Here is a 25,047-nt window from a genome sequence, read left to right as displayed (position 1 = left end):
TTGCGATTTTAGAGTTGGGAGGCCGATTTCCAGGGATAAGATTGCTTGGGTTCCGAAGCATAGAGCAAACGGCGTTTCTCTAGTGGATCTCCTCGGCGTAGTACGATGAGCCCACAATACACTCGGCAATTCTTCCACCCATTTGCCTTTAACTTTTTCCAGCCTCTTTTTGATGCCGTCCAAGATGGATTTGTTAGAGGCTTCTGCTTGACCATTGCTTTGGAGGTAGGCCGGTGTCGAGAAGTAAGGCCGAATGCCATATTTGCTGCATAGCTCTTGATATACGCCACAATCGAATTGGGTGCCATTGTCTAAGATAAGAGCTTTCGGAATGTCGAATCGTGTTATGATGTTTCTCCATACAAAGCGTTTAATGTCGGCATCTCGTATATGTGTCAAAGCCTCCGCTTCGACCCATTTTGTGAAGTAGTCTGTCGCGACAATTAAGAATCGCTTGTTCCCTGGGGCCCTGGGCAATGGTCCTACGATATCAAGTCCCCACTGAGCAAACGACCAGGGGCTGGTGATAGAATTTAACTCTTTGGCAGGCAAATGGGTTAATGGGGAGAACTTTTGGCACTGTCCGCATTTTTTTACATAACTCTCCGCGTCAGCTCTCATTGTCGGCCAATATTATCCCTGTGTTATAGCTCGATGGGCCAGGGAGCGTCCGCCCGAATGGGCACCACAACTGCCCTCATTTATCTCTGTCAGAAGTCCCTCCACTTTGTCGGGGTGCACGCATTCCAAATATGGACCAGAGAGGGACTTTTTGTAAAGCACTACTTGCGGATCCAGATAGTATCGCAGGACTTTATTTCGCAGCTTGTGTGCTTCTTTTTTGTCTTCTGGGAGTTGTTCAGAGGAGGGGAATGCAGCAATGGGGTCCATCCATCTTGGTGCGGATTCTATAACGTTGACCTGGATTTCATTCAGAGGGCCAATGCTCGACTTTGGGACGAAACCTACTTCGATGGTCCGCTTGATCTCAGAATTGATGGTGGAGGCTAGGTACGCCAAGGCATCCGCGTGTGTGTTCTGGTCGCGTGTTATTTGGTTCAATTCGTGATGGTCAAATTTTGCCAGCAAGGAATTGGCCGTTTTCATGTAGGTCGCCATACGGTCATTTCTTGCCGCGTATTCCCCCTTTAGCTGATTGATTACCAATTTTGAATCACAAAACACAAGTAGACGCTGAGGGCCGAGAAGGTGCGCATTCCGCAGACCGGCTAGAAGGGCTTTGTATTCGGCTTCGTTATTTGATGCTTCGAAGCCAAGCTTGACGGCCTGCTCAATTACTGTGCCGTCTGGAGACATGATTACAACTCTGGTGCCGCTGCCCCTTTAGTTAGATGATCCATCACAGTACAATTGCCAAATATCCCCGACATAAATTCTCCAGTTCGGCTTTGGTAGAACTTCAGCCTTTGGTCAAGCTTCATCAGGTTTGAGGTTGGCGAGCTCGCCGGTGAATTCGGCAACGAAGTCGGCCAACACCTACCCCTTGATTGCAGTTTTAGGTAAAAATTGAATGTCGTATTGGCCGAGTTCAAGAGCCCATTTTGAAACATGTCCTGATGCTTCTGCATTTCGTAGTACTGATCGGAGGGGATAATCTGTTAGCACCCCAATGTTATGTCCTTGGAAGTAATGCATCAGTTTTCTTGCCGCCATGACTAGGGCTAAGATGAGTTTTTCCAGCGGAAGGTAGCGAGTTTCGGCGTCAACCATTACCTTGCTCACATAATACACTGGTCGTTGCTCCCCCTCCTCTTCTGTTAACAGTACGACGCTGACGGTCCTATCAGAAACTGCCAGATATAGGATGAGCGGGTCACCAACGGCGGGTGTTGTCAAGAGAGGTACTAAGCGGAGGTAGGTCTTGAGTCCGTTGAAAGCTATTTCACATTCGGCGGACCATTCAAAAGCCTTACCCTGCCATAGTGTCTGAAAGAATTGTCGGCAGCGATCTGTAGACCGGTTGATAAACCTGTTGAGTGTAGCGGCCATCCCCATCAACTTTGGACTTTTTTTACTGAGCGGGGGGAGCCAAGTTCCAAGATTGCTGTGACTTGCCTTGGGTTGGCTTCGATTCCTCGGTGATTGACGATGTAATCCAGGAATTTGCCAGAGCCGATTCCGAACGCACACTTGGAAGCACTCAGTTTCATTCTGTATTTGCGTAAGATGCTGAATGTCTTTTCTAGATCGGCTATATGACTATGTACTTCTTTGGACTTGACCACCATATCGTCGATATATACTTCCATAGTGTGGCCGAGTTGCTTTTTGAACGTGACCAATCTTTGGTAGGTTGCCCCTGCATTCTTCAGCCCAAAGGGCATAACTTTGTAGCAATAGGTTCCTCTTGGGGTGAGGAAGGCAGTTTTATCCTGGTCATCTGGATGCATGGTGATTTGATGGTAGCCTCTGTAAGCATCGAGGAAGCACATGCGTTGGTGGCGTGCCGTCGCATCGACGAGCTGGTCGATTCTAGGTAGAGGAAAATAGTCTTTGGGGCAAGCTTTGTTCAGATCCGTGAAGTCGACGCACACTCGCCAAGTCCCATTTTTCTTCTTCACCACCACTGCATTGGAGAGCCACGTAGGGTAAGTGACTTCTCTAATTGCCCCGACGTCAAGCAATCTGTCTACCTCCTCAACAACGGTGGCAGTGTGCTCCGCGGCTGACCGTCGGCCTTTCTGAATGATTGGCTTACATTTTGGATCGACATTCAAATGGTGTTGTGAAACTGACGGATCTATTCCCGACATTTCATACGGAGTCCACGTAAAGACGTCAAGGTTGTTGTGCAAGAAAGAGATCAGTTGCTGCCTATTGGCCTGATTCAGAGAGGCGCCGATCATGAAGAACTTTTCTGGGCTGCCATCAATGTCAACTCGGTCCAAATCTTCCGTGGCCTTCTCATTTGGATACCGCCCAACATCGTCCAGGATCTCCCGATTCGGCACCTCAATGGAGTTTACTTGCAGTTCCTTTGGCGTTCTGGCGGCAAGGAGATAACATGCTTGTGTTGATTTCTAGGATCCGCGGATTTGCTCAATGCCGTATTCTGTTGGGAAACGTAACAGTTGATGATAGGTGCTTGGGACGGCCTGCAAGGTATGCAACCACGATCGCCCCATGGTGAGATTGTACGACGATGGCAGCCTGACGACCAAGAATTCCACGTCCACCGTTCTGGAACCTGCTCGAACGGGTAAGTTAATTTTTCCCAATGGGTACTCTAGAGTGGCATTGAAGCCGAATAGTGGATAAGGAGACGGAGTCAGGTTTGACTCGTTGAATCCGAGTTTGGTGAAGGTTTTATAATACATAACCTCCGAGGTAATGCCCTGGTCGATAAGAACGCGTTCGACGGTGAACTGGTTTACGCGTAGCTCAACAACTAACGGATCGATGTGGAAGAGTGTTACATCGATCAAGTCAAAATCATCGAAGGTGATACTTGGCATTTCTCGGGGCCGCTTTGCTGGCGTGAGTTGCTGTTGGGGGCCTGGATGTGATTAGATCGCATGCACGGCCGGGGCCGCTGGAAAGCTGTATATCATGTGAACGATATCAAGCGGAGATACATCCTCCGGACAGGGAGGTGTTTCGACCATACTCCTCCGGACGCATTGGTGGAGACGTTCGTCTTTTGCCAACTCCTCGAGATGATCTGCCCTTAGGGGTCGCTCAGAAGCCTTGGGCACCGTTTGTTTGGATTTTGCTATTTCCGAGGCTAGATCGCGACGAAGGCGTTCGTTCTCAACGATGATGTTGGCCAACCTCTGTTGGGTTTGCCTAGCTTGTGCCATGGTTGCTTGTATTGTCGTTTGCGTTGGGTTTGAAGATGAGCAGAGGTCCGAGGCAAGTCTTGCCGTGATGGTTTTTTGGTCCAAACGAGTTTGCTGGAATGAGGTCAACTCTCTGTGCGGTCTTGTCAGTGGCTAGCGGAGGATCTTCAGTCACGCCTGCCATGGATATGTTTGAGTATTCCCACAGACAGCGCCAATTATGGAGAAGTGGTTTGGAAATACTTTTCGGATCCTGGGAGACGCTAGCGATCCTCAGCTAGTCACCTGAAAAGATACAAGCACTTCGGTTGGGGGTGCCGGAATTAGCACTGCGACGGACAAGTTAGTTCAGACACTCAGGATAGCTTACTTTCTAAGTCTTTGTGAAGTGATTCTTACATACCTTTCTATAACTATTGTTCCTGTATTTATACATGTTCTTTTTGATCATCGGGGCCAGGGCCTACTTTTTTATCATTGCCCTTTCTTTCATTCGGAGCTACTGATCTCCGTCTATTCGGCTTTACTCACGTATTCAGCGTCCTGGTCACGCAATATGAAGCCAGATAATATCTAATTTCTGGAGCGCGCATCCTCCGACTCTTCTATTTATTCGGCTCCCACAAACATGATCTCAGTTTAATTTCAACTTGTAAATTTTTTAAAAATTTTAACAAGTGTTAAACATGATCTCAGTTTAACTTCAACTTGTAAATTTTTCTCAAATTTCAACAAGTGTTAAACATGATCTCGGTCTAACTTACAATTGTAAATTTTTCTCAAATTTTAACAAGTGTTAGATTGATTTTAGCTTGTATATTCTACCTTGTCATGAACCATTTTTCAACTTTCTGCCTCCTAATGTGAACTTAAGTTCTACTTGGGTTTTCATTATGCATGTATTCTAAAAATATCATCAACTATCTTAACAGTCACAAGTGTGAAAAATCAAGCTAAAACTTTTTTTTTATTTTTTTGGCTAATAACAAAGAACAAGAGAATCTAATGATAAAAAAATTTCAGATTGCAAGTATTCCAAGGCCTTGGCAACTCTTTGCCTTCATTATCTTCAAGCCGATATGCCCCATTGCCCAATACCGAGATGATTTTATAAGGCCCCTCCCAATTTGGGCCAAGCTTGCCCTCTCTGGGATCCTTCTTGTTGCCGACGACTTTTCTCAAGACAAGGTCACCGATTTGAAACTCTTTTGGGTTGACCTTCTTATTATAAGCCCTGGCAAGCTACTGCTAGTATGCCGCCAGCTGAATTGCAGTTTTCTCCCTTCTTTCTTCTAGTAGATCCAAATCTCGGGCTAATAATACGTCATTAGTTCCGTTCTCTACTCCCTGGGTTTTGATCCCTAGGATGTTGACTTCAAGAGGAATGACTGCTTCTGTGCCATAAGCCATGACAAATGGGGATTCCCCAGTTGATGTTCTCGACGTAGTTCGATATGCCCAGAGTACGCTTGGTAGTTCATCTACCCACTTCCCCTTTGCTGCTTGCAGCCTCTTCTTAATCTCATCCAAGATGACTTTGTTGGATGCTTCTGCTTGTCTATTGCTTTGAGGAAAGCATGGGGTTGAAAAATAATTCTTGATTTTGAACTTTACACAGAAGTTCTTGATTAGCATACTGTCAAACTGTGTTCCATTGTCGACAACTATTGCTCTTGGAATCCCAAATCTGGTGATGGTGTTTTTTCACATGAAGTTCTTCACATCCACGTCTCGAATCTTGGCAAGGGATTCAGCTTCTATCCATTTGGCGAAGTAATTTATTGCTACCAGCAGGTACTTTTTTTGCCCAGTTGCTTGGGACAGTTTTCCAACAAGATCCATATCCCATTGGGCAAATGGCCAAGGACTGGATACTGGGTTCAGGTCTGCTGCTGGTTGCTGTATCAATGGTGCAAACTTTTGGCACTTTTCACACTTCTTGACATAGGCTTCTGCATCTTTTTGCATGTAGGGCCACCAGTATCCTTGGGTAATGGCCCTATGAGCAAGTGATCTACCCCTAACGTGGCTTCCACATATTCCTTCATGTATTTCGTATAAAAAATCTTCCACTTGTGAAGGATGTACACACCTTAAAAGGGGTCCAGTGAAAGATCTTCTGTAGAGATGTCCCTTTGCTGTCAGATTGAATCTTGCCGACTTCAATCTGATCTTGTGTGCCTCTTTGTGATCATCTGGCAGTTTTCCTTCTTTCAGGCAAACTATTATTGCATCCATCCAGCTTGGTCCTATGTCCACACACACTGCTTCACGCTCTGTAGTCAGTGGTTCGATGCTTGGGCCCGATAAGTAGTTAACCATTATTGTCCTTGTCTTTCCAGGTTTTATGGCACTAGCCAGGTTGGCCAGGGCATCAGCGTGATTGTTATCATCTCGACTAACCTGTTGTAGCTAGCAATTCTGAAACAAGGCCACCAACCTGCCTACTTCCTTTGCGTATGCCGACATACGTTCATCTCGGGTTACAAATTCCCCTGTTGCTTGGTTGACTATAAGCTGAGAGTCACAAAAGACTATCACCTCATCTGTTTCTACTGCTACTGCCAGTTTCAGTCCTGCAATCAGCGCTTCATACTCTGTTTCATTGTTTGAGGCCTTGAACCCCAAATGAATGGATTGTTCTAGTATCTGTCCATCTAGAGATACCAGTACTACTCCTGCCCCCGCTCCTTGTCGGTTTGAACTTCCGTAAACAAGCAATCGAAAGGAGTCGCCGATGTAAATGCTGCAGGGCCTGAGTTTTCTTCCTTCCTTTGTTTTGGTTCCTTCGTTCTGGTTCCTTCGGCTGGGCTCCTCTTTGCTCGTTTGTACGTTGTACTGTAGACGTCCTCGAACGTGCCGGGAAAAACTCGTTTCGTCCATTGGGCTTACTACAGTTCGGACTCAATGTCACGGTTCTTAATCTGATCTCGCAAAGTGCAATCCGAGATTGATAAATCACCAAAGAGTCCAAATCTGACAAATCGTTTTGAAAAACTGATTTTTAGAAAGAAGTGCCAAACATGGACTGCTTTGCCAGATATAGAGTCGCCACCTAAATATTTTATTTTGGGAGAATTTAAGAAACCCTGACTCGTGCCTAAGGTCACGTGTCCGTCATCACCAAAGTTGCCTCGGCTCGAGAACTTGGGTACGATTGGGGAAGGTCATGTAATGAGCACCCCCGCTCGCTCGATCAAAGATCGGCCACTACTAAACATGATATCTTGTTTTTGAAAACATATGTGCTCTTATTCCGATTTATTAGCCTAGAATTGCTACGTGATGCGCACAGCGTACAAGTATAGACTGGATCGTCTAACTTGGAACAAAACATCTCATGTTTGTTTTTTAAAGCGGTTTGCTACTCGCAAGTAGGTTAAAATGCGGATTTTGCCACCCTCAAGTGGGCTTAGAAAACATAGTGATTTGCCACTTTCAAGTGGGCTTAAAACTATCAATCGATGAATTGTTCCAATTTAAATAATCCAACCTTCACCCACAAGCATTCAGGTAGGTATATCACATAAGCAGTTAGCCTCATGGCAAGCATGCTATCATGGCAGTCACTCACACACATGCAAGGATGCTAAAGTATAAACACTCACCAAGTACTCCAAGCCAAAACAGAAACTAATTAGTAATCAATGCATGATCCTAGTTCATGTTAAGATGGCTAATGCAACACATGTGAAATGCAACTAAGATAGGCTCGGCTATTCTAAGATGGCGTATGAGATGCTACAGATAACATGTATTCAACTCGGAATTAAAATACAATGCAGTTAGTATGATGCGCCGAGCCCGGTGCATGCAACACAGATGAATGAATTCGAACATGCAAAGCATAAGGATGCTAATTGAAACATGCCCTAAAACTAACCATCGTAAACTGGTAAATAAAACGGAGAAAGACGTGGGGTTGAAAGACATATATTACACACACGCACACTCATTACAAAATTCGCCCTCTCGACGGAGGGTCCGAATAAATAATACAAAACTAACTAGCTAACCTAAGCTAATCTAATTAAACTAGTTATTACACACGAAATGAATAACAAGCTACAACTAATTATTACACAATTCTAATTAATCAACCAATTAACTAAGTAAGCAATTTAAATAAGCATATAAACCAAATGAAATAGGCTGCCTCAGCTCTGCTTTGGATGAGAAAGGATGCATGCATGCTCGAGTTGCCTCGTTCGGAAATCCTTCGCGATGCCCCAACTCGCCTTTGTTTGCAATTGATCTCAGAAACTTGCACAAAGCTCTAGAGCGATGAAACTCCATCCTGGGAATATGCGGGAAGGCTGCCGACTAGCTTATGGGCATGGAAGACCACCTGCCGACCACCTTTTGTGGTAGAACCCAAAAAAGTGATCGGCCTGCCAGTAAATTTGGTCGGCCGACCAGTTTCCTCTCCTGGTTTCTGGTTTTTTGCAATAAAGGGAAAGAGAGATGCACAGAAAAGTATTTGCAACACATATGTGCACGACCACTCTCCTCATCATTGCATAAGCTCAAGGGAATGAAGTCCTCGATCCTCGGGCCACCAATCATGCATTTTGATGCATAATGGCTGAGGAGTCGAATTGCACGACTCAATGTGAAATGAATGCACACACAAGCACATAAAGCCAACAACTTCGTTATGGGTAGTCAAGAGTATCGGCGACCGGGGATCGAGGCACGTTTTGTCACTTTGAGTACGAGACGTCCCTCATTTTCCGTGTTTGAGCTAACTCCTATCCCAAACACAATGCAACAAACATGGCATGCACGAATGCAACTCTAGCATGCAATCCTAATGCAATGCAACTAAGTGATGCAAACATGCAAGGGATAACATGCAAACATGCAACTAGTATACACAATGCTATGAGCTACATGGCATGCACAATGCAAATGACACTTAGCATACACAATGCACACAGAAACTACCATACACAATAAAATGAACAAGGCATGCATAATGCAATGATCAATCATGTGACAACATGGCATACTCAATGCTATGAACTACAATGGCATACTCAATGCAAAATGGACTTAAACCAAAATGGACGGGCCTCAGCCACACCCAAATCAGTGGCCATAGATGATGAAAACAAGGCCTCAAAGCACATACAAACATGCACAATGCAATGGACTGAGCTTAAGGCACAAAACACAATTTTCCAAATGCATTGAAATGATGAAATATGGAGTACAATGACACATGTTTCAGCTCTGAAAGGGCATACAAAATGACTTCGAATCATGCAAATAACTCATATAATGCATGTTGAATGGCTCAAGCATCGAAGATTAGTGAAGTGCATTACACTATAGGCATGCAAGGCAATGCTCAAATGGCCAAAGCAACTCCAAATAGACCCTATGCAGGCCTAAAATAGTAGCAAAATGAGTTAGAATGATGGCTTGAAAGACACAAAAATGAAACTCATGCAATGGCTCACAAATAGGGTACAAAAGCACAACTCTCAAGGGCACTTAAAGAGTGGAAAACATGGAAGTATGATAGCTCTATATGCTCTAAAATATCATGCTCAATGATGCTAAAACATGAAAAGACCTCAAGTTAAGCATGCAAGGGACTTTGAAACTCAAAGCTAGTCAAGGGTATTACACCACAAGCATGCATGGCAAGTATCATTCGATCAAGAGGCCTCAAAACAGAGCTAAGGCAGCCCAAAATATGAACAAAATCAATTTGGATCAAGGCCAAAAGATGCTAGAATAGAGGGCCAAAACATCATGCATTTCAAGCTAGTTAACATGATTTACACTACAAGTATATGAAGCATATGTGAGGCTACCAAACCAGCCAAAAATAGAATCATGGCATGCCAAATGATGGCCAAAAATCCACTGAAACATGACCAATACATGCAAGAATGAGGTGCTACTTTGATAAGCCATGAAAGGGATTATTCTACACATGCAAGAGGCAAACACAAGGTGACCAAACCAGCCATAGACAGAGTCTAAGCAGGTCCCAAAATTCACCAAAAAGGGCCTGAACCAAGCCTTGGAAGTGTGAAAGTATGTGCTCCTTTGAAAGGCCAAAAATGCAAACAAACAAGGCCAAAAGAGAGAGGGTCTCCCCTTTCTGATTTAGGCTCTCAAAACCACATGCCAACCACTAAAAATCCACTGGATTTCAGTGGCTAAAAGGCCAAGCAAAAATTAACACCAAGGTCTCATGGCATGGCACAAAACAAGACTAAATAGAGCATGCAAGAGGGTAGATGACCATCAACACCAAAAGTGCCTTAAACAAACATGAAAAACACTTAAATATGAAGCTTTTTTCAGTTGACAACAAAGCCTAAATATGCATGCAAGTATGGCTAAGAGAATGATCAAAATAGAGCTTAAAAAAGAGGGAAAAGGAGTTACCCATGAAGCTCAGCAAAATCAGCAAGTTTTGGGACCAAAAACCAATTCTTCAACCTCTGAAAATACCCTCCAAGAACCTCAGATCAATGGTTGGGGTGTGTGGCTCTGAGGTGTGGTGCAATAAGTCAAGAACAAAACACTTTTGAACCCAAAATGTAGAGATATAGAGAGAGATATATATTTTTGCCTTAGCCAAAATCTGAACCTGTGCAAAGGAGATGGAGGGCCTCTCTTATAGAGGTTTGAAGCTAAAGCTTCCTCAAGAAGCTAAAAACTTGGGTGCAAATCCTCCATACACGTGTATGGAGGATACAGCCTGTGCCTTCCAGCTGGCACAGCTGGCATCCACACAATCTGACAAAACAGGAGGAAACCAGCCGACCAAAAAAGGTGGTCGGCCGACCACTTTCCCTGGTCGGCCGACCAGGGCAAGTGGTTTCCCAGATAAAAAGTGGTCGGCCAGGGCAAATGGTGGTCTCCACATTGAAAACAAGCCAATGGTGGGGTGGGAAACCAGAAAATGTGGCCCAAAGATCAAGAAAACTAGTTTCCCGACAAGAAAATCGGCTGGAGGGGAAAAGTGGTCTCCAAGGAGAAAAGGTGGTCTCCCACTCTTGTACCACCTTCCAAACAAGGAAAACAAGGTTCATGCCAAAAATGAACCAACACGGATACAAAACGAGAGTTCGGGAGGCAAAGCGCACAGCCGGGGGCCTCGAAAACTCTGTTGAGTACAAAAAATGGCGTACGACCACAAAAGTGATCTCCCGGACCACAGTGTCCCTCTAGATAGAGGAAACAAGGTGTGTTCCAAAGAACGTTCCAAACGGAGAATGTTAAGCGGTCCCGAACCGAGGCGCACGGCCGACGGCTCCAAAAATCGGATACTAGTCTTCAAACGGGAATAGTGGCCTACGACCACAAAAAAGTAGTCTACGACCACTGAGAGATGGTCTACAAGACCTCTCCCTCCCTCCGGGAAGAGAAAACAAGACTTAGTCCGCAGACCGAATCAAAGCACAAAGGGTCCTGAGGTACGGAGGTGAGGCTCTCGGCTAAGAACTCCAAAACCTCGAAATGAGCACAACATGCGCAATCATCGAGCGGTCAATCGATGACGTCTGAGTCTTAAGGTCGGTCAAAAATGGGGTGTCTACACGTACACCTCAGCTCAACGGAGCCCGAGGTACGATGGCTCCTAGAGTGAACTCGGCCACAAAGTCAGCCAAGACTTGACCTTTGATTGCTGTTCTGGGTCTGTATTCCAGGTCATACTGGCCCAAGGCTACTTCTCACCTGGCTATTCTGCCTGCTAGATTTTCCTGCTGTAACAGGGACTTCAAAGGATGTTCAGTCAGCACCACAATTTTGTGGGCTTGAAAGTAATGGTTTAGCTTCTTTGAAGCCATTACTAAGGCCAGCGTTAACTTCTCCAGGGGTAAATACCTGGTTTCAGCATCAGTCAGGGTTTTGCTTACATAGTAAACAGCCCTTTGTTTCCATTTTTCTTCTCGGATTATCACTGTGCTTACTGCATGTTCCGAAACTGCTAAGTACAGGAACAGCTCCTCTCAAAGTTCTGGATTTGAGAGAACTGAAGCCGTGGTCAAATACTTTTTCAAGTCGGCCAGGGTGACTTCGAATTCTTCTGTCCATAAGAAGTCTGTGGCTTTCTTCACTAAGCTGAAGAAGGGTTTGCATTTGTCAGAACTTCTGCTTATGAACCTATTTAGGGCTGCAGCTCTTCCAATCAACATTTGTACTTGCTTCGCCGATGTTGGGCTTTCCAGTTCTAGAATGGCCTTGATCTGATCTGGGCTGGCCTCAATGCCTCTTCTGGTCACCAAGTATCCCAAGAACTTACCAGATCCCACTCCAAATGCGCACTTCGATGCATTAAGTCGGAGCCGATATGTTTTAAGAATATCAAAGACTTCTTTTAGGTCGGCCAGATGACCCTTAGGCTCTTTAGTCTTCACGACCATGTCATCGATGTAAACTTCCACTGTTCTGCCAATTAGATGTTTGAACATCTTGGTTACCAATCTCTGGTAGGTTGCTCCGGCATTTTTCGACCCAAAAGGCATCACTTTGTAGCAATACAGCCCTTTTGGGGTGACAAACGCAGTCTTCTCCTCATCTGATGGATACATAGCTATCTGATGGTACCCCCTGTAGGCATCCAGGAAGCTCATCCTTCCATGTCCTGAAATGGCATCTATCAATTGGTCAATCTTGGGTAAAGGAAAACTGTCTTTGGGACAGGCTTTGTTTAAGCAAGTAAAGTCTACGCAGACCCTCCATTTACTATTCTTTTTTTTCACCACCACTGTGTTCGATAGCCGTGTCGGGAAATTTAACTCTCGAATGGCTCTGGCTTCCAGAAGTTTGTCTACTTCCTCTTCCACTACCTCGACATGCATCAACGTCGGTATTCTTGCCCGTTGGATTATAGGTTTGGCCGACTTGTCTACGTTCAGTTTATGGCAAGTGACCTCAAGGTCAATGCCAGGCATCTCGTAAGCCGTCTAGGCAAACACTTCAATGTTTGCTCTCAAGAACGCCTCTAGTTCTTTTTTCTCTTCTTCGGCTAAGCCCGAGCCGAGAAGGAAGTAGCGTTCTTCATCCCCCAGTTGGACGAGGATTTTCTTTAGGGCTTCTTCACTCTTCTCGGCGGGCTCCTTGCCGACGTCCTCTAGGACTTCCACGTCCTCGTCTTCGATCTCCGCCCCTTCCGGTTCTCGTATGCTGCAGGTGAATTTCATTGCTACCATGGAGCAGTTCTTTGCCTGCAGCTGATCCCCTCTGACCTCTTCTATCCCATACTCTGTTGGAAACCACAGTAGCTGATGCAATGTTGAGGAAACAGCCCCCATTGCATGCAACCATGGCCTTCCCAAGATAACATTGTAAGGGGAGGGTGTGTCGATTACGGTGAACTCTATCTTTATTTTCTTGGTGCTAACTTGCACTTCCAAGCTTGTTGTGCCCAGTGGCCACGTCGGCGTTCCATTGAACCCAACCATTAGGCCATTGGATTGCTCCATGTCGTCTAGGTGAAGGCCCAGTTCCTTGTAACATCTGACATACATGATGTCACAAGAGCTGCCTTGGTCAATTAAGATGCGCTTCACTTGGCACTCCCCAACCTGGAGGGATACTACCAAGGCATCGTTGTGTGGATATTGTACCATCTCCAGGTCGACTTCAGTAGTCCCTGGCACTCTTCGGCCCGAGGTCTTTTCTACCGGACCTGGTACACATGCTGCAAGTGCTTTACCTTCTGGGTCTCCCCTCGTATTTTGTTTTCGTTGACCTTCGAGTGAATTACATTAACTACCCAAGGTCCGCCTGCCTGCGGCTGCTGTGCTGGGGGTGGTGGAGCTGCTGGTGCTTGAGGAAGTCTTGTTTGCTCTTCCCTTGTCCTGGCCTCATCTACAAGGTCCCTCAAATGGCCTTGCCTTACCAGGTCTTCTAGGTGTGACTTCAGGACTCTGCAACCCTGAGTCAGATGCCCATCTTCATTATGATAAGCACAATGCGTTCCAAGGCTTCTTCTCATAAACTCTCCTTGTACCTTGGTTGGTGCTCTGAAGTAGGGTTGGGTTCGGATTTTATCCAGGACTTTGTGAATTGGGATTTGGAATACGATTGTAATTGCCTGTGCAGTTCTCAGCCCTATCTCTTGTTTATTGGACCCGTTGTTACCTTGCCCTCGCTTCGGCGAGCCGTTTACTTTCTCTTGCTTTGTCGCCTTAATCCCTGGCGTGTCTTCCTCGGCTCTGGCGTATTTCTCAATTCTGGCCATGAGCTCCTCATGCTTTTTGGCAATGTCTTTGCCAATGACTTTCGTAGTGCACAGTCATCTTTTAGGCCGTTTTTGAAAGACACGACCGCCATCTCTTGGTTGCATTCGAGTATTCGGTTGAACACCTCATAATACTTTTTTGCGTAGGCCCTAAGGCCTTCATCCTCACTGATTCTCAAAGCCATCAAGGCGTCCACTCTTAATGGCTGCAGTTTGTTTGTCACGAACCTGGCCACGAACATCTCGGCCAAGCCTTCCCAGGTCTTCACACTTCCCTTCGGCAATTTGTAAAACCAATTCGATGCAATCTCCCCGAAGGATGAGGGGAACACCTTGCAGAGCAACGGCTCGTTCCCAGTGTATAGTGCCATCGAGTTCAGGTATAATCTGATGTGAAAGTTGGGGTCCGACTTCCCATCGTATATCTGGAACCTCGGCATACTGAATCTTTTTGGTGCCTCAAATTTGTCCAACTCCACCGAGAATGGTGTTCTCAGCTTAACAGGGGAAGTTACCTCAGCATTTTGTTGCTTCCTCTTGAGCTAATCTCTCAAGTCCTCCTTGGTCCGCCCAAGAGCTCGGCTATCTCCTGATTTCAATCTTTTAGGTACACTGCTCTTAGCTTCGTTGTGAGCCATTTTCGACCTTTCTCCATTAGTTGCGTCGAAGCACAACTCCTGTCTTTGAACATGCCGATGTTCTCTGGGGTCTGCCTCCTTGGTGCGATATGTCCTTCGAGATTCTTCCCTTCTTGACTCTCCTCGCTCGACCTCCCTTGTCGGCCGGTGAGAGTGTTTTTCGCTCCTGGCATGCTGTGGGGCTACAGGGATTGTTTTCTACCCTCCCTTCTGGGCATTGGCCGCTGGAATCGGCGTGTCATGCATCAGGAATGGTGGCTGCATGACATTATTTTGCATCATGAAATTAACGACCGATTACAGGTCTGCCAATTTATTCGCCATCCCCTTCATCTTTTCATCCCTCCGTAGGCATCTATCTTTCCATACCTGGAGGTTATCTTCGTTATAGTACCCGCTTTGGTCCGTCTTCTTTGGTACGTCGCCTTCCTGGCCGATGTCCTTTCCTCCGTGATTCTGGTCACGAGTCTCTTCGTTGCAATTGTTCTCTTCGACGTCAAGGTCGACAGGTCTCCCACTCCCAGTAGGAGTGTTATTCCCAATCTTCTCTTTCTGTCCGTCGTTGGCCATCTATTCTCCTTTCTTTCCCACAGACGGCGCCAAATTGTGTGAGTGAATTTCTGACCACACTGCCAACTCAGTATTCAGCTGGAGAGTACTGGCAGAATAGATGGCACATGTGTAACCTGCAACACAAAGAAGAGATTCTGGCGGTGGTTCGTCCACCCGGGGGCACTCCGATGATCAAGTCAGTTATCTCTCAAAGATAGATCAAGTGCTAAAATCACTGTTCAAAATATAAATCGCGTACCTTAGACCCATGGGGGTGCCCCTCTTTTATAGTTAACCCAATCTTAGTCCCAATAGAAGCCTAGTTTTAATGGACTTTAGCTCAGTGCTTATCTTAGACTCTTAATTTAATGGATAAAGATAAACTCCCTAAGAGCTTTATCCTTATCTAGGCTGAGGTCCTTCGTCATTCTAGGACTCTTGTCCTTTATCCGCTTATCTCAGATTTCGATATCTTCGGAGATAACCTCGGCCTAGCCGAGATCACATTGGCGTCACGACACGTGTCACCTCGGCTGACACGTCGGCGTCACCTTGGTCACGTGCTGGTACTCAGAAAATATATCCCCGCAGGTTGCATTGGAATGGCCAGCAGTTGTAGGCATAGGAACTTCACCAGTTTCACGGATTAAGCAGTGCTCATGTCCAGTTTGTCTAGGATGGAAGATAATAGGTGTAATATCAAAGTGGTTTGTATGATATTAGTCCAATTAATGAGCTACAAATTAGTCTGCTATTAGATAACACAACACATTATCAGGTAATATATCCAAAAGGGAATAACATATCAAATAGAACACAATCAGAATTGAGAATACTTGGTGAAATTCAACAAGGAGATTGTTGCCGGTAAGATATCTCTCAACTGATAAAGTAGCAATGCATCCTGAACCAGCTGTAGTTACATCTTGCCTCCATTCATGGTCCTATACAAAGATCAAGAAACTGAAATACAAAATAGTCTCAAATTATTACAAGTTCAATGACAAATACAAATATGTAAGAGCTTGATATATATGTTGAGTCCATGCCCTAACAGATTAAACTTTTGAGGCAACTGGTTGCTTAACATGTTACTAGAGCTTTAGTTCTAGACGTCACACGTTCAAATATCATTGTATTTGTTTGTACCTTATAATATGTTTGTCAGTGTGTCAGTTTAGCTTGTGTTAATTTGTATCTTCATGTTGGATAGGGGGTCACCAATAAAGGGAGGGTGTGAGAGCTTAAAAACGTGTTGGGCTTATTTCCTAATAGGTTAAGCTTTTAGAGCAACTAGTTACATTACAAAACCCAAAGAGTATCATGAAAATTCTTATCAAACTAGGATTTTATTCATCTCTTCAATCAAATATATGAATTAGGCAAGTGTCCAGTACAGCAGGCAAAACTAACTTGTTCTACACCTGTACTTAAATCCTGGCCTAATCCACACCTCATTCAAACTAAGCCAACTCGCAAGATGTACATATTTAAATGGCAAACCTTTAAACCAAATGATAAACTTTTATATACACTGAAATGTTGTCCTTGGTAATAAAGAAATGGAGAAAAAAAAACTATAAAAGCGACAAATAATTAACAAAGTAAAAAAGCAATAAAGAACCAATGAAAAAAACATATATTATGTGTCAATAGTTGACTTCACAAAAATAGCTCATACACTACTCCATGAGATCACCTCGTGAGTGCATTGTGAGGCATTGATGGTGATTATAGGAATCTCCTTATATGGGACCCTATATATATTTTAATTTTTTTTTATTATTTATATATTTGTAATAGAATTGGGATGTTCCAATTAGTACATTGCTTAAGGTCAAGGAACCTTCATAATGTCAAAACAAAGGGACAAGTTTCATACAGCAAAAAAACATTAATTATTATAATTATATTATCATTATTTTTATTATTTTTATTATTAGTGTATGATAATTGTTTTGTATTCAATGTTGGAATGTGTTTAATGGAAATAAATAATTAAGAAAAAATGTATTTTTTTAAAAAAGACTTTTTTAGTATGAATGTTTGCTCAGACATAATTAGAAGGTAATATAATGCTTTATATAATAAAAATAATGTGTTTGTCAAAATTATGTAGATAAGTCATAGAAGCCAAAATTATATAACATTAGCCACAAGAAGTACAAGTACATTCATAATAATTGAGAGGTTAATTAAGTGGAATATTACAAACTAGTTTGTGGTTAAGCCAAATGGGAATCTAATAGTAATGGGAAAGGAATCTTTAATATCAATCACCATAAATCCCACACTCAAATCTCTTTGATCCATCACATATCAGATATACATGCATCCATGACTCCATTCTTCTCATCTTATCATTTATCATTCTTATCATTACTTGTATCTATCCTTATCTCATACATTGTATATATAGAATAGAATAGTCATGGAATCAATGTAATATACAAAAACGATTTTCCTTTAAACTCAATCAGAATTTACAGCAGGTTGTTCAAGTGCCATCTACAAATTGGCCATACATCCCTAAGTTTTTGTTAAAAAAAAAAAGAGAGAGAGAGATACGAATCACAGCATCAAATTTAGATATACATCATCTATTCATTTGCATATGAAACTAAATGACAAAACCAAACCATATCATTGTGGTCACTTCGGTTCCTCAACTAACAAATCAAAGGAATCAAAGGGTTTGGTACTAAATTTTTCCTCAAAACAAAAAATAAGGTACAGAACACTAATGCACATTGATTCATTGACCCGAATAGAACAGTAAAATGGACCAAAAGGAAACCAACCAATCAAACCCACGAGACAAAAACCACAAATTCGACTAGAAACAGGGTCAAGGTGAAAAAATGTAAAAAAAACAGTACAAGAATCATTGTTGTGAACAAGGAAAGCAATCAACGTGCAGAAACTTACAGAAAATAAATAGGTTTTGAATGATTTTTTTTTTGATTATTCAAGTCCAGTTGATGAATTTCCATACAGTCGTTTGTTCACAGCTACTGCCAAATTGAGCTAAATTGCTATTTTCACTATAAATCAATATAATCAATTATGAACAAATTTGAAGACCCATCTTACTATAGGACCCAAAAAGGCCAACCATGCTCACTAGTAGTCTAGTACTTACAGCAGCATAACCAACAACATGCAGTAGCAGCTGGAATCTTAATATTTGTGTATCACAATGCTTTCTAGTTTGTATCATGAACCCAACATTTTATTTAGCTTTTCTTCTTTTTCTTTTTCCTTTTTTCCCTTTGTTTTAGGCATTCTTCTTTCGAAATTTGTCACTTACCCAAGCAAACCTAAGTTTGAAGACTTCACACCAAGACCAAAACCGTATATTGTTGAATTGATCTTAATTTTCACTTTTCTAGAACCCACATCAGCACACACAGTACTAGAGTTTATCAAAGAAACAGCAAATGATTGATCGAACCCAAAAATATGGAACTAACAGATTTCAAAATTCTATGAAACATTGAAGCAAACATCTAGGGGGCGACATAGAAAACATCAGATTTTCAATATTAGAAACAGAGGAAACACTAGTTTATGTGTAAATTGAAATCCCAAATAAATAGAAAGATCAATGAATGTGTATAAATCGACAAAGGGGTATTAGAGAAGGGACCGAGAGTGACGGCCTGAGAGAATGCCTGCTGGAACTGAATAGATTTGATAGAGTCCACCACCGTTGTCACTCCAATCAATCCCATTGTTCTTTCGATCGTGCTCTTCTTCTTCTTCTTCGTCGTCGTCAAATTACACCAACTTCTTTGCATGTTGTGATTGTTGAACCCTCCTCATGATACGCCTAGTCTACTCACGTGTTTACTCTTCTCCTTCTGATTTCTCCATTTTTGTTTGGTTTGTTTGGGTTAGAGGGAGAGAGAGAGAACGACGGAGGTCTGCGGTGAACAGATGTGGGTGATGTTTGGTCGTGAAAGAGCATTTGTGTGAGAGAGAACAATCTGCTTTGTCTAAAATATTCACACCTTTGGCAACCAAATTGGTTTTTTTTTTGTCGGCAAATGTTAATTAATTTTATAAATTCCTCCGAAATTTGAAATACTTCTCTCCAAATATTTTAATTTTTTGACAATTAAAATAATTTTAATCGCTGAAAATATATTTTTGGCAATTAAACTCTTAGTTGCAAAAGGTAAAAAATAATTTTTTATTTTTACATTTGGCGACTAAATGATTTTAGTGGCCAAAACTAACTATTTGGCGATAGAAAATAATTTTAATCGCTGAAAATATATTTTTGGTCGCCAAAGATAAAAAATAATTTTTTATTTTTACATTTGGTGACTAAATGGTTTTAGTAGCTAAAACTAACTATTTGGCGACAAAAAAAAAATTTGTCGCCAATTCTGGTATTTTTAGCGACTAAATTTTTTTAGTCTTCAATAATGAATATATCCCGACTAAAAAAAATTAGTAACTAAATATTGTACTTTTGCCGACTAAAAAAATTTTTAGTCGCCAATTCCACAACTTTTGGTGACTAAATTTTTTTAGTCGCCAATTTTAGTCGCCAAAAGTATATTTTGTTGTAGTGATAAATAAAATTTTAAATATAAATAAATATTTAGAATAAAATATTAAGGGTGCTTTAAATTTATGAAAACAATAGTGATTGTTTTATTAAAAATGAAGTGACTACAACGAATAATATTTTTATGTATGAAATTTTTATAAAAAAATCTCAATATAAAAGTAATATCTATCATTATTGATATGAAAATATAATTAATCTCACTATATATATGTAAAAATTATTAAAGTATTAGTTATATTTGTATGTGGAGTTCACCCTTAATATGTTGTTTTACTATTGGTTGGTGATATCATATGTCAATAATGACATGATATCTCTATTATATGAAATTTTTACTCAAATTTTGTAAAAAATTGATTTATCTTACAATTATAAAATTTATTTTACCACTTAAATTTATAACTTTTTTTTACATTGTCCATGATACAGTAGTTAAACACAATACTTTCTTTTTAATTTTAATTGAAGTTAATTGTAAAATTTTATGTGAAATACTTTTGCAACAATGTATTTAATTTTTTATACTTAATATTAACTCAAAATTTTTTTTTTTTTTTATTGTTAGTTATGAAAAAAATATATAAATATAATTAATAAGGTGCCGTTTGGTAACACTTACGTTTTCAGTTTTCTGTTTATATTTACAAAAATTTTAAAAACTCAAATAAAAACTTGTTTGATAAAATTTTTGATTTATAAATCAGTGGTCTCAGTTTATAAATTTGGCAAAAAAATGAAAACACAAAAAATGTGTTTCCGTTTTGAGTTTTTTATTTTTTTACCACTCAACGCTAGCCACCACCCGCTACCATTTTCTACCACCATCTTCTGCCACCACCACCCACCACCCACCCCCACCACCACTCACCTGCCACCACCACCGCCCATTTGCCATCCACTCACCACCACCACCGCCCGCCAGCCACTACCATCCACCGCCTGCCACCACCAACCGCCACCTACTTGCCACCACCACTCACCAGCCACCTGCCACCACCATCCACTATCCACCACCAACCACTTGCCACCCATCACCACCAGCCACCTGCCACCCACTTGCCACCACCACCACCACCACCACCCACCACCCACCCGCCATCCGCCAGCCACCTACCACCACCACCCACCCACCCACCCACCCGCCACCACCCACCGTCATCACCTTCCACCACCGTCTTCCACCGCTACTTGCCACCACTTGCCATTTCTCACTCTTTTTTATATTTTTAAAATTTTTTAAACATTTTGTCAATTACCAAACGCGTTAGTAGTTTATGTTTTTTTAAAAATAAACAAAAATCAATTTATAAAATTTTTGTAAATATAAACTAAAAACGTAAACGTTACCAAACACACTCTAAGCGTCTCTTTTAATTTTTTTTTTTTTTTAACTCCGCCACTAGATGTCTGCCATATTTTTTTTTATCTTATTTATTTAATAATTTGCTTTTTCTTTTTGCATGTTTTTGCAGAGAATTTTTGTAGCCAACGAGCGTAAGCAAGAACGGGGAGCTCTAGCCCGGGGGAGGGCTTCGGCCAAGAGTGAAAGTATTTACTTGGTAAATATTAGAGTGATTTTTCGAGAAGAATTGATCGCTAAATTTCATTTTGTAGATCTGTAATTTATAAGATCTTAAATATTTTTTTGATGATTAAGTGATTTTTAAATTATTCGTTGACTGTTTTGTCATTATTAAAATAGTTGGAGGATAAGTGGCATGGTTATGTATGGAGAAGTTAGTGAGGTGTTTATGTGTCACGTTGTTCGAAAAGTGCATTAGTAGTTTTTTAAAGTTTCATTGTTTTTAACAAGCGCAGTGTGTAACGTGAATTTTTTACTATTATTTTTTGGCGTGTGACATGAAAACACACAGCAATTCAATCAAATTAGGTCCGCCATGTTGGGAGTGTCACATGTCACGTTTAAGAAAAATATACTAAGGAGTTTTTAATTTTTTTTAGAGTGTCAACATATCCATCACGTTGTCATATTTGAAAAAAATATACTAAGAAGTTTTCTTTTTTGTTTTGGAGTGCCACATCATACCTACCACATTGTCACATTTGGAAAAAGTACACTAAGGATGAATAAAAATTTTGGAATATCACATCATACTTGTCACGTTACCATATTTGGAAAAAGTATACTAAAGAATTTTTAATTTTTTGGAATGTTCCATCGTTGGAGTGTCACATTAATACATATCACATTAGAATATCACACTATATCTGTCACACATTCCAAAAAAAAAAAAAAAATTCCTCAATTAACTAGTGAGAGTATATCTGTCTAACCAATACCCATTCACGTTTGAAAAATGACTTACGGGTCACACACTACACCTAATAAGGACTCGTCATCAATCATTTAAGACGTGAGACCAAATGGTACAGATATTCCCAAAATATGACTTTCCAATAAATTTCCCATTTTTATATGAGTGTTACGAATTAATTTCTTATCTTAGGATAGAAATGAAGTTTTAATTGAGATAAGTTGTATTTAATATTTTTAGTTTTGATTTGATTTGAATACAATTGTATTATTCTCAGATCTTTTTGTATAATAAATACTTTATTTAAATTATGTTATATAATGATTTTCATTGATGTGTATTAAAATGGTTAGACAAGTCATACCTAATAAGACGTGTCATGCATCAATAGTAGTTTAGTTTAGTTTAGTGGTGACGGACCGTACTAAGCGAAAATAATTCATAATTTTTGGGTTTTAATATACAAAAATCATTTTAACGATGTATTTTTGATCAACTTATATCACAATATTCAAATCAATAATTTTCTAAAGATTAAGTACAATTACTCTCAATTATGATGTTAGTGGTGGATTTTAAATATTAAGATATTTATTTCATTTTATTTAATTAATTGCTCAATTATTTAGTTTAATTTTCACTCCAAAATTCACAAACAGCTACATCTTAAATTTTTGAATTAAAATATTTCTCATCATTAGTCTTTGTGGGTTGACAGACGGTCATAAACGGTATTCTACGGAATAGTTATTTTTACTTGATTTTAAATAGGACATTTTAATGTGTAAACGACAACAATTTTTGGGCCGTCGTTGGCAACCAAAAATAGAATTATTTAATTTAAAAATGTATTTATAAAATAAAAAAAATATTGAGTTTAGGTTTTTTTTAGGAAAAATTACTCATAAATCTCATTTTAATAAATGTTACTCTAATTAGTCCTAAGTGTTTTTTCTTAAACCATTTAGTCCTGATGTAGTTGATGTTTGATAATGTTGATGATGTTGATGATGTTATTGATATAGTTGATGTTGCTGATGTAGTTAATGTATATATATAATCAATCTCTACTGTTTCTTCCCTTTTCTTTCTCTTCTCTTCTCTGCAATTTGTATATATATCCGATCACCAACAATGGCGGTTCCGCCATCATCATCTTCGGCCGCAAACATCATGCTAGTCGTCTTCGAGAAGAAGACAGTCACCGTCGATCTCTACCGTCCTCTTCAAAACTACATAGTTTTCAATTACTCAGAACGCGAAGCCCAAAACCTCGAAGACGATCTCCAAACCCTAAAGCAACTGCGATCCGATCTCGAATGCGCCACCGTCGACTCCCTCACGTCCTGCTGCGACCTCCTTCAAAGCTACTACAAAACCCTCTGCGCCGTCGAGTCCTGGCTCCCGATCTCCGGCGACAAGGACCACGTCAACACCGTGACTTTCACTCGGCACATGATGTTCAATGTTGGTGATGTTGATGATGTATGATCAATGTTGGAAGCTCTCAGTTGATGTCGGTGTGGAGGCTCTCAGTTGATATCGATGATGTTAAATGTTACGGAATAATGAGCACAGTGCGAAATCAAAATCGAATCGATCGTTCCGATTGTAGATCAGCCTATGGGAAGATCGTAACGCGATGATCTCGACATTGAGAGTAAGTATTAATAATTAGCTAATACACCAATGTTGGTGATCGTTCTGTAACTGTTTATACGCGATGTAGTTGAAGTTGATGTTGATGATGTTCACAATGTTGGTGATGTTGATGATGTTTGATGATGTAGTTGATGTTTGTTAATGTTGATGATGTTTTTATGATGTTAGTGATGTTTGATGATGTAGTTGATGTTTGTTGATGTTGATGATATTTTGATGATGTTTGATGATGTATTTGATGTTTGATGATGTTGTTGATGTTGTTGGTGTAGTTAATGTTGCTGATGTAGTTGATGTTTTGATGATGTTGATGATGTTATTGATATAGTTGATGTTGCTAATGTAGTTAATGTTGCTAATGTTCGGAAATGAGAGAAATTTAAAAACGGCCTATAGTGAGTTTTTAACGTTCAAATAGGACTTATTAGTTTACAAAATAAAAGGCAGGACCAAATGATTTAACAAATTAAATTTTGGAATTTATTGGTATTTTGCCCTTCTTTCTATCTGGGAAATATAAACTTGAAAAAAGAAAATTAATTTTGATACCATGACACAGAAAAGAAATACTTATACTAGTCTATAACTTGCAGACTATTTATCTTTACTTACACTTGTGGATTAATTATCTCTATCGGATATATAATTTTGAGGACAAATAAAGTTTACTGACTATAAATTTTTGACTATTAATGTTTACTTTATTGCACTTTCTTTTATTTTGTACATTTATTTTTTTTTGAAAGGTCCTAAACCCTTTATTATTTTATTACAATTTAGTTTACCGGTTTTTTTTTTTTTTGGTCGTTGTTGTATATTTATACTAATTTGTAGGTTTTAGTTGTTAAAAAAAATACAAAAAATATATATATTTGTCTTTATTATCTAACACTGTTGTAGGTAGGGGTGGGCGCGGGTCGGTTGCGGCCACGAAACCTCCAATCCGCCATCCGTCCGCCAGATTGGCGGATTGAAGAAAATCAATCCGCATCCGTCCGCCAATCCGGCGGATGTGGATTGAGCGGATTGGCGGTTTGGCGGATGGATGCGAATCGGTTTGGCGGTTTAAAATTTTATAAATTTTCAACATAATTCAACTTGTGCATTTCCTTAAAAAAAAAAAGAAAAAAAAAAGTATTACAGTCAATGACTTAAAAAAGTATTACAATCACTGTATGCCTTATCCAAAGAAAGAAAGTTTGAAACTTTAGAATATCACGATCACTGTATGCTTCATCCACATATTACAATTACAGCATGATTCATCCCTATAAAGTATTACAATCTGTGATTCTTAAAATATAATAACAATTCAAACCAC

The 25,047-nt window shown here is 40.7% G+C and overlaps 1 protein-coding gene across 5 annotated transcripts in view; it reads right to left on the bottom strand.

Annotated features, from left to right (window-relative positions):
- The window catches only part of LOC114288725 (transposon Ty3-I Gag-Pol polyprotein), a 31,154-nt gene extending 11,941 nt beyond the window's left edge, over positions 1–19,213 (bottom strand). For 2 of the 5 annotated variants that reach the window (XR_003638378.2, XR_014360753.1), the window contains exons 1-2: positions 18,856–19,197; positions 16,043–16,150 (exon numbers count right to left, since the gene is read on the bottom strand). Coding sequence is in view for 2 of the 5 variants with exons in the window: in XM_082914016.1 (XP_082770142.1) it covers positions 11,780–12,724 (945 nt within the window). In the remaining 3 variants the exon portion in view is untranslated. Of the gene's footprint in view, positions 1–7,480; positions 16,170–18,855 lie in introns of those variants that run through there. The other 3 variants (XR_003638379.2, XM_082914016.1, XM_082914015.1) reach the window with 3 other exon arrangements.
- Between the last annotated feature and the right edge of the window lie 5,834 nt (positions 19,214–25,047).

The sequence above is a fragment of the Camellia sinensis genome, chromosome 2, assembly GCF_055761805.1.
Source record: "Camellia sinensis isolate YWXY chromosome 2, ASM5576180v1, whole genome shotgun sequence".
NCBI classification, from domain to species: domain Eukaryota; kingdom Viridiplantae; phylum Streptophyta; class Magnoliopsida; order Ericales; family Theaceae; genus Camellia; species Camellia sinensis.
Note: the sequence above shows the minus strand (reverse complement) of the source record. Positions and strands in the feature narration are given on the sequence as shown.